At 35.3% G+C, this 11,072-nt stretch overlaps 1 protein-coding gene and 1 pseudogene across 1 annotated transcript; both read right to left on the minus strand.

Annotated features, from left to right (window-relative positions):
• Positions 1-130: 130 nt before the first annotated feature.
• LOC134376512 (olfactory receptor 4A16-like) lies at positions 131-1,117 on the minus strand. The gene has a single exon (XM_063095033.1). The coding sequence runs from the start codon at positions 1,115-1,117 to the stop codon at positions 131-133; it is 987 nt and encodes a 328-aa protein (XP_062951103.1).
• A 4,157-nt stretch (positions 1,118-5,274) lies between these two features.
• Positions 5,275-8,905, minus strand: LOC134376513 (olfactory receptor 4A5-like; annotated as a pseudogene).
• Positions 8,906-11,072: the final 2,167 nt, after the last annotated feature.

Here is an 11,072-nt window from a genome sequence, read left to right on the forward strand (position 1 = left end):
AATGTCTCTATTAGATTGATTCTAATCTCAAATGATAATTTATTCTACTTTTTTTTCTGATAGTTTTGTATAAATAGAGAAACGCCCCTAGAGAATTCATTGAATTGACTAAATTGTGCATTGTTAGAATTTAATGCCTCTTTGTTCCTTTAGAACTAGCAACAAACATGTTCAGTGTTGGAGACATTCTTCCTCTATCTCTAGTAAACTTTTCACACCAGAGTTTTTCCATAGCGTTTTTCATCTCTGAATTTCTCAGGGTGTATATTAAAGGATTCAGCATGGGAGTGATAACCGTATAAAACACAGTCATGGATTTATCAATGGGAAAGTTGGAAACAGGTCTGACATACATGAAAATACAAGGAACAAAAAAGAGGACAACCACTGTGAGGTGAGAGCTGCAGGTGGACAGGGCTTTGCGCCTCCCTTCCTGACTGTAAGTTTGAAGGGAGCTTAGGGTGACCCCATAGGAGATAAGCAGAAGGATAAAGACGACCACACAGATTGTTCCACCATTGGCCACCACAGTGAGGCCAATAACGGAGGTGTCAGTGCACGCAAGTTCCAATAATGGGTACATGTCACAGGCAAAGTGGTCCATGACATTGGGGCCACAGAAAGGGAGATTGTACACAAAGACAAGTTGAACCATAGAGTGCACAAAACCTCCAACCCAGGCCACCACCAACAGCAGGATCCACACCTGTGGATTCATGATGGTCAAGTAGTGCAGTGGCTTACAGATGGCCACGTAGCGATCATAGGCCATCACCACCAGAAGGAAGACCTCAGAACCACCCAGTAAGTGTTCTATGAATAGCTGGCCCATGCAAGCTGGGAAGGAAATAGTCTTTTGATCACAGAGGAAGTCTATAATCAATTTGGGTGAAATGGCAGTAGAATAAACAGCATCCATGAGTGACAGACAGGCAAGGAAGAAGTACATTGGGGAGCCCAGGGAGGGACTGGCAATAACAGTCACCACAATGAGCAGGTTGCCCAGCATTGTCACTACGTATATGAGTAAAAACAGGACACATAATGCCTTTTGTACCTCAGGGTCCTGAGAGAGTCCCAGGAGGACAAATTCTGTGACATTGTTTCTCAGTCCCATTTATTCTTCTATAATGCTTGTATCAGAGATGAGAGCTCAGGAGAACAGGACCTGTAATTTAAGTGAACAGAAATATGAATACATCCTTGATGCCATGGGGCACATTTTCATTGTTTTATGTTCTACACTGCTTTGTACACAACGAACATTTAGTAGTATCTATTGAACTCCTCTTCCAAAGAGCTCAATAGACCTTCCCTTGACAAATCTACTTCTCCTCAGCGAATCTGTGGCCCTACAGGTTAAAGGTTCTATCTATAATTCTTAGCGGATATGCTAAAGTGAGGAGTACTCAAAGGGCCAACAGTAATTCACACAATGAATAACTTCTTACTTAATATGTGTCTTCTTGAAACAGAAGTCAGCAATGACAGAGAAAGGGTTTCTGCTCTCAAAAAATCCTTACTCAGTGGAGGTGATGATAAACTCTAAAAAAATAAATGGCAGAGTCAGTCCTTTGAGTTTATAGTATTGGACTGAGCATCTACAACATGATTTGTGTACAACTAGAAACAACAGTTCTTCTGAAATTTCTCACTCAATATTATGGCATTCCACTATTAGACATTCAGTTTTTCATGTCTCAAAGGGTGTTCAGTCTTCATGAATCTCTCATTAAATTTCAACAGACTGCACTTTGAACTGTATCAAATAACTACAAAATTATTTAGCACATTTTCCCCTGTAGTAATTACTTGATCTGATTCTCAGACAGTCGGCTTTTTAATGACATTCAATTCTCTCCATTCTATCTTTTGCCTATATCACAATTCTTAAACACTTACATACACTGTCCTGATTTTCAGCCAAAACTTTTGAACTGAACTGAAGTAACTCATCACTATCACCTACTATGGCCTTATTTTCTAGTATTTTTTTTCAAAACTCTTTGGGTGACTTAAGTAATAAGGGAGAAAAAAAATAGACACTGAAAAGAAGAGGCAGAAGATATAGGGACACGGTTTTTATTTATAATGTTGTTCAGGTGACAACAGTGCTCAAAAATAGAACTTCAGTCCCCAGATTCCAAAAAGCAGCATACTCAAGGAAAAATTCCAAGCTCCGTGTAAAAAGGCATGGGTTTGAGTCATTTTCTAAACATAATTACAAGTCTGTCTCAGTTTGACCATTGGAAAATAAAGTGATTGAAGAAGATAATCTCAGAATTCTTTCCTGTCAAATTATCTATGATACTATTACTGCAACCCCACCTTATTCTATTGTGCTGACATTTTGTTTCATTTTTCGTACTTTTATATTAAATACAGTTTCCAGCCATCACAGTTATTGAAAACTGCTAACCTGTGGCAAATAAAATTTGATCATTACAATGAGCAATAAAGACATTAAGTTTCTCATTCTGTGTATACCTATTGACAATCCAAGACATCCTTGGAGAAAGAGCACAGCACGCTGGTGAACACTGTGGCCTCTGGAGCCACACTGCCTCTGCTGCAATCCCAGCTTCACCACTTGCAATGCAACTTTGGGCTACTTCATAAACCTCCCTGTGCCTCAGTTTCATCCTTTTTAGAGTGGGAATACCAGTAATGCTTACCTCCTAGGGTCGTTCTGATTATTCACTGCAGAGAAAAATTACATAATTACAAAATCTCAAATGTAGAAAAGATGATTTCATGCACTTAGATTTGGCAGCAGGAGAATCTGTGTATGGAAGAGTTGGAGCTTGTTTTAGAGCCAGCTGTGATTAACTTTCTGCATGTCTCATTCACAATACTGCTTCTAGCTGATTCAGGAAGTCTGTCATTATAGAAGCTATAGACTGAAGAACTTGTTGAAGAACATAAGGGTATACAGTAGTTTATATCTAATTTTCTTTTTTTCCACACCTTACTTTCTGCAACATTTAGGGCTCTTACTCCCTTTAATCATCAATGATGGATTTCACCAGGATAAATCTTCCATTGAGCAGTTTTAATATATACTTCTAAAAAATAGAGTCTGTAAGCTATCTTCTATACCTATGTTATCAAAGTTTTATATCCATAAAAACTAAAAATAGTATTACTAGGTATTTAAATTAAATCACTAAGTTAACACTTCTCTATGGAAAAAAAAATATTCTCTTAAGAATGGAGCTGTTATAAAAGGTAAAATCTCATAGTAACAAAAATAACCTCTAGAGTATTTTATAATTACAGTTTTAAAAATCTCTCTAAATGACAGTAGACAAGGTACTTCCCTGCACATGGATTTTTTTATGCATATATACTAGCAGTTTTAGAATATACCAGGCATTTGTTCCTTTACACTATAAAATGCTTGGCATGATTTGCAATTTTAAATTTTCTAATCCAAATATATCTAAAAGTAGTTACACATCTTTATTAACATATCATGTAAAACATAATATCCTATAAACTGTGATTATAAATCCATTGGTTTATTTGTTATAGATGTAAAATGTCTCATTTCTCCTCTTATTTGGCAAAATGGAAAATAAACAACTGTCAGGCTGTACACTAAAACTAAACATACTTTGTATATTCTTATTATTTTCTGTGTTCTTCAAGCTTAGTTTTCCCAATACAGATTTCTCCAGTAAAGACAGCTATAATTAAGACAGCTATGTTTCAATATTTTAAAGGAATTTTCAATGAGAACTTCTTGTCAGTTGTCTCAGGAACTCACATCTTGGGTCTTGTGTTGGTCCAGAAAATCAATGCTTCTTTCACTGAGGATAACTGTAGATCCTTCATGTATCTATGTGCAATTCTAGAACACATGATAAAGTGTGACTGATCACTGGATCTAGAAATAGTTCCAAGTGGCTACAGTGTCCATATTACCACACAGGCTTCACATCATCTCAGAAGAGGGACAAGTCTCCAAAGCAAATGCCTAAAATATAAAACGCTGAAATATAAAAAAAGGTTATATTAAATATTCTCACCTGATGAGAAAATTTCTTCACAGAAAAACAGAAACGACATGTTAGCAAGATCACGTAAAAAGGGACCTAACTAGTAAAAATTAACCAGGCCAAGCCCATTATTTGGTGGCACATAAACGGAAAATTTAAGAACACTGAAATTATTTCCTTGAATTTTTCTCTTCTCAGTAAATTATGGTGAAGCAACCATAAAGCACTTTACTTTGATGGAGGATGTATAATAACATTCATGCACCTTGCTATTATCTCTGTACCTAACAAGGCAAATGCAAGAATTTAACTTCATAGAAAAGTCAGTGACAGAGCATTCTCAGAGGCAGAAGCAGATCTCCTCAGTCTTTAAGTCATTCAAATAGCATGTCCCTAAGACCACTTCTTTCCTCATTTAAAGCATGTTCCTATTTTATCCCAACCTCAACTCAGTAAATTGAGATCTTCCACAAATTTGTACAAGCAATGACGGACATAACAAGAAAACATAGCACGTAGAGGACTAGATCCCAACTAAAGACATAACACCAGCTTGGACAGAAATTTGAGTTTTCAGAAATCTCTGGGGTCATTCTATCTAGACAGTAATTCTTCCATTTATAGCTGCAGACACAGTCTATGACTTTTTACATCATCACTATTTTAAATGAAAGAGACTATAAGGTCATTATAGATGTTTATTAGAATATTTGGAACAAATTCAAATGAAGTAAACTCTCCTGAACAATTTTCTGCGCTAGGACAATCCCTAGAGGAAAAGACTTAGGTCTTGCCAAGAAAGAGGAAATAAATGCCAAATAATGTGAAAACCCTGTAATGTGAAAAGAACAACTCTAAAGTAAACTGAGTAACAAATTATGTTTCACATTATAATTCTATTTACCTAAAGCAAATAATATTTAAGCTAGAATGAAGGGCAAAGCAGCCCCAGGTTCCATTACTTAATGGCACCCCTGGCAAAGGAGGGTCTTATTGTGGCTGCTAGAGAGTTTCTGCACAAGCAGCCCAAAGGCTCAGAATCAGAGAGCCTTGGAACTGGAGAGATTAGGTAATCATAGTTCTGCGGTTTTAGGTTAGATTGGAGCCTTTCGACCAATGTCTGAATATGGTCAGATGTAAACATCATAATCTTTAGTTTGTTAATTCAATCCCTTAATTTTAGTCAGATAACAATTCAATAACAATTTCTTCAAGAAAGAAATTGTTATTTTCTACCAAGGGAACAGTGTCTAAGGTTTCCAATCTTATTTCCTTAGCTTGGTTTACCATCAGCTCCATTGACCATCATGATCTCGTCGGCATATGTTTTGTCAAACACTGAATCTTCTAGTTCATAAGGGCCTTAGAAAAAGAGTCACAAAAATACTTATCTGAACCAGCTAAAGAACTTTATTGTGTAACGAGCTCCACTAAAATTTGGCAGTTTTCATGAGATAGAGATAGATAGAGAGAGAGAGAGAGAGAGAGAGAGAGAGAGAGAGAGTGTGTGTGTGTGTGTGTGTGTGTGTGTGTGTGTGTGTGTGTGTGTGTGTGTGTGTGTGTGTGTGTGTGTGTGTGGCATGGCTCATACAGGAATCTGAACCCTTGACTTTGCTTGTGGTTATAACACTACATTCTAACTAACTGAGCTACCTGGCCAGCCTAGAAGTTTTCAGTTTATCTAACAACTGGATTAAATCCAGCAACTCCAAAAGCATGTGGAAAATGAGGTGATGCCTACAGAGCTGAGAATATGAATTTATCTGCTCTCATTAGAAAAATACATCGAAAATATTAACTGATGTAGATGTTGCCTCAAAATATGCCATAGTCATGGTAATTTTCTATAACCCATACATATTGCCACACTGGAAAGTTGGATAGAGATATAATATGCATTTATCTTCTAAAAAAGCAAAAACGGCTTCTTTTGCACCAAATCTCCAAATAAGAACAGCAAAAAGAGCTAGAAAATGTAAAATGCATGTGCTTGAAAGCATTAAAATTTTGACAAGAAATGAAGGATTTGTGGGACCAATATTTTGAAGGAAAGCCTGAGAGCTCAAACCTGCATTCAGGGTCTCTTTTCTCTAATGGTATGGAATAATTTTAATAGTCACAAATGAAACTTGAAAGCCTCGGTAAAACTTTCTATTGACACTTCACCCTAGGGGACAACAAATGAAATTGAAGGTCTACCAAAGAGAAGAGTCCTTTGTTAACAACCAGGCTTTTATTTGAAACCACAAAGGGTTTTACATAAACGAAAATAATGCAGTTTTTAAGATATAATCATTTAACTGAAGAACAGAGTTTAGAAATACATACATAAATGTCTAAACATTAAGCCTAAAAAACATGATCCTTCAGATTAGGGAAGAAGTTTGGATTTTTTGAAAATGTGTGAAAAATTGTCTTTAGGACAACAGGAAACAATTTTTAAATTAGACTTAATTCATTACACATAGGTACACACAGAAATAAACATATCCACACCAAAACACATTATCTTTTTCTCTAAATCATCCCACACATGTACATTCATAAGATTACAATTCAAAGCTTTAAATATAATAAACGTTAGTTGACTAGAAGAAAAATATTCATCAATTCTTATATAAACTTGAAGTAGGAAAGCCAGAAACTCTGATGGGATAGGAGTGACAAACATCATTAAAATAAAAAGTATAGCCCTTTGACACCACAAAAACAACATCTAGGGAAAAAATTAAGTTTTACAATATAATTTATTAAACTTCTTTTAGGTCATAAAAAGATTTTGAATATGCCAATGAATTTAGGTAAAGTGTACGAAAGATCAATTCATAAAGAAATTGTAAATGGAAAAATTCCTCACCATTTACAAAATGAATGCGAACTGTTGATTTATAGAGAGATATCATTTTACTTATGTAATGCAAAGATTACCAATATTGATAAAAATCTGTGTTCAGTAAGGCTATGGGAAAGAGCAACAAAAATATGTACAAGAAATCTATGGAGAGATATAAAAAATTTTTGGAATTTTTCAAAAATTTAAGACCATTAATGAAGACCTAAATTAATGGAAACATTATATTCATGAATAGGAAGGTTCAAAATCAGTTTTCAGTCAAAGTCTTTAAGTTGAATACAACTTTTATGGAACACAACGATGATGTAAAATTACACATTTCTTTATCCATATGTGTAGCATCATGAAGACAAAATAAGAGGCTTTATCTGTTCTTTGAAAAATGGTGAAAATGGACACAATAACTGTGCAATAGAGAGGAAAATCATAAAAATATGCTTAAAACTTGGATTACTGTTGTTTCCAAAGCCAAATTAAAGTATCTTTCCTGCAGTCAAGAACTAGAATCTGTTTGTATTATCAACCACGTCCCACATAAAAAATTTAACTGATAGTGTCCTTAACTAAACACATTATCATGTGCCCTCCAAATAGCCTGAACTGAAAATGCATAGACATTAACCTAAAAAACGGAAGTGATCTTAAGATGAGTAATGCAGAGGTAGGAAGCTGCTCTGCTGATGAAATAATGAACACTACAATTTAAAAACCACTCTTTTGGTTCCAGTAATTTGTTGTGTTAGCCAAATTGCTTTCCCATGAAGTTGAGTGATAGAAAATTTTCAAAAACAGCTTGGTTTTTTCTCTTTTAAGAAGAATAAACCCTTTTCTTCTAAGACCCATTTAAATATAAACCAAGAAAAATAAAGTCATAAGGTGAGCTTATTTCTATTTTTATTTGTAATAGGAAAAATATCTGTGCCTCTTATTCATCCTTCAGAATTTCGCCATTAGATTGATTTTAATCTCAAGTGATAACTTATTCTACTTTTTTGATTGTTTTGTATAAATAAAAGAAGCATCCTTAGAGAACCCATTGAATAGACTGAATCATCTATTGTTAGAATTTACTATTTGTTGCTTTAGAACTAGTGACAAACATGTTCAGTGTGGGAAACATTCTTCCTCTATCTCTAGTAAACTTTTCACACCAGCATTTTTCCATAGCGTTTTTCATCTCTGAATTTCTCATGGTGTATATTAAAGGATTCAGCATGGGAGTGATTACTGTATAAACCACAGTCATGGATTTATCGATGGGAACGTTGGAAACGGGTCTGACATACATGAAAATACAAGGAACAAAAAAGAGGACCAGCACTGTGAGGTGAGAGCTGCAGGTGGACAGGGCTTTGTGCCTCCCTTCCTGACTGTAAATTTGAAGGGAGCTTAGGGTGACCCCATAGGAGATAAGCAGAAAGATAAAGACGACCACACAGATTGCTCCACCATTGGCCACCACAGTGAGGGCAATAACGGAGGTGTCAGTGCACGCAAGTTCCAATAATGGGTACATGTCACAGGCAAAGTGGTCCATGACATTGGGGCCACAGAAAGGGAGATTGTACACAAAGACAAGTTGAACCATAGGTTGAACAAAACCTCCAGCCCAGGCCACCACCAACAGCAGGATGTACACCTGTCAACTCATGATGGTCAAGTAGTGTAGTGGCTTACAGATGGCCATGTAGTGATCATAGGCCATCACCACCAGAAGGAAGACCTCTGCATCCCCAAATAAGTGCCCTATGAAGAGCTGTCCCATGCAAGCTGGGAAGGAAATAGTCTTTTTATCATGGAGGAAGTCTATAATCAATTTACGTGAAATAACAGTGGAATAAACAGAATCTCTGAGTGACAGACAGGCAAGGAAGAAGTATATTGGGGAGCCCAGGGAGGGACTGGCAATAGCAGTCACCACAATGAGCAGGTTTCCCAGCATCATCACAACGTATCTGAATAAAAACAGGACAAATAATGCTTTTTGCATCTCAAGGTCCTGAGAGAGGCCCAGGAGGACAAATTCTGTGATATTGTTACTCTGTCCCATTTGTTCTTTTGGATGGCTTGTAACAGAAAATAGAGCTCCAGAGAACAGGACTTGTAATGAAATTGACAACAGACGTACAGATATGTCCATTATATGATGGAGCCCATCTTCACTGTTATGTCATGCACAGTGCTTCACACACAATTAACATTTAGTAAATATTTATTGGGTTCCTCTTCCAAAAAGCCCAGTATACCTTCCCTTGACAACTCTATTTCTCCTCAGATAATTTAGTTGGGCCTGCAGTTAAAAGGTTCTATCTCCAAATCTTAGGGGGTGTTCTAAAGAGAAGAGTAGTCAAAGGCCCCACAGTCGTTCACACATTGAATAACTCCTTATTTAAAATGTGATTTACGGCACAGAAGTCAGCAATGACAAACAAGGAAGGGGCTCCTGTTTTCAAAATACCTTACTCTCTGGCGGTGGTGATAAACTTGAAATAAACAAAAAAAGAAACAAGAAAAGGAAAGACAACAATAAAACGTTGAACTTCCAGAAGGAGAATACAGACCCCATACTAGAGGTGGGAAAGAGGGACAGGGAGGGAAGTTGAGAAGATATTGGGTAAGGGACAGAAAGAGTAATTATGATTTGTAATAATGAACATTCTAATGATATTGATTTGATCATCACACATTGCACACAGGTGCTGATGGTCAACTGTGAACCCCATCTATGGGTTTAATCAATTATGTTCTAATTAAAAAATAAATTTAAAAAAGAGACAAGTCAACAACAAAAAAACCCCAGTTAATAGACAGGCAAAACATGAAAAATAATTGAATACTGCCATTCACAGCAACATGGATGAACTAAGAAAAAGTTATGTTAAGTGAAATAAGCCAGGCACTTAAAAGTGGGAGATAAAAATAAATAAATAAATAAATAAACAATCACAATTGTATGTTGAACTTCCAAGAGAAGAGAACTAGGCTGAAATTACCAGAGGTGGAAAAGGGAGAGGGAGGAAAGGGAGAAATCGGTAAAGGGCCACAACAACCAATTACATTGCATAATGAAGAATATGCTAATTATCCTGATTTGAACATCACATATTGCACACGGGTATTGATATTCAATGCTGTAGCCCATAGATATGTACAATCAATTATGTTTCAATAAAAACTAAATTATTTTTTAAAATAAAAATAGAACAGATTGGCAAAGAAAAAAAATACTCAAAATAAATAAATTGGCAGAGAGTTAGTCCTTTGAGCTTGTAATATTTCTACTGAGTAACTACAATGTGATCTGTGTAGAACTGGACATAACAACTCTTCTGAATTTTCTCACTCAGTGTCATGGCATATTAGATATTCAGTCCTTCGTGTCTCAAAGGATGTTAAATCTACATGAATCTCATTAAATTTCAAGAGACTGGACTTGGAACTGTATCAAATAACTACAAAATTGTTTAGCACATTTTTCCCTGTATTAATTACTTGGTCTAATTTTCAGATTGTCAGCTTTTGAACAACCTGCAATTCTACCCACTTTATCCTTGTATATAGCACAATTCTTAACACACTTACATACACTGTAATGATTTCCAGCAAATAATTTTGAACTGAACTGAACTTACCCATGACTATCACCAACTGCTCCATTATCATCTAGTCTTTTTTCCAAAACTCTTGGTGTGAGGTAGATAATATGGGATGAGAAAATAGACACTGAAAATGGAGGTAGAGGATAGTGGGACATGTTTGGTTTCTTTATATATATATATATATATATATATATATATATATATATATATATATATATATATATATATATATATACATATATATATATATATATATATATATATATATATATACATATATATATACATATATACATATATATATATATATAACATATATAATGCTATTTAGATAATGAGAGTATTCAAAAATAAAACTGTGGTGCTCAGATTTCAAAAAGAATCATACTCAAGGAAAACTTCCAAGCTCAGTATAAAAAGGCATGGGTTTGAGTCATTTTCTAAATGTGATTACAAGTCTGTCTCAGTTTTATCATTGGAAAATAAAGAGACTGAAGTAGACGGTCTCAGAATCCTTCTATGTCAAAGTACTTTTGATGCTGTTAGTGCAGCCCTACCTCATTTTATTGTGCCGAAATTTTTTCATTTTTCATAATTTTATAATTAAAAAATAAGTTC

The sequence above is a fragment of the Cynocephalus volans genome, chromosome 4 (assembly GCF_027409185.1).
Source record: "Cynocephalus volans isolate mCynVol1 chromosome 4, mCynVol1.pri, whole genome shotgun sequence".
Classification (NCBI taxonomy): domain Eukaryota; kingdom Metazoa; phylum Chordata; class Mammalia; order Dermoptera; family Cynocephalidae; genus Cynocephalus; species Cynocephalus volans.

Excerpts from the sequence above, each read along its gene's own strand:
- LOC134376512 (XM_063095033.1), bottom strand. The coding sequence starts at position 1,117 with ATGGGACTGAGAAACAATGTCACAGAATTTGTCCTCCTGGGACTCTCT.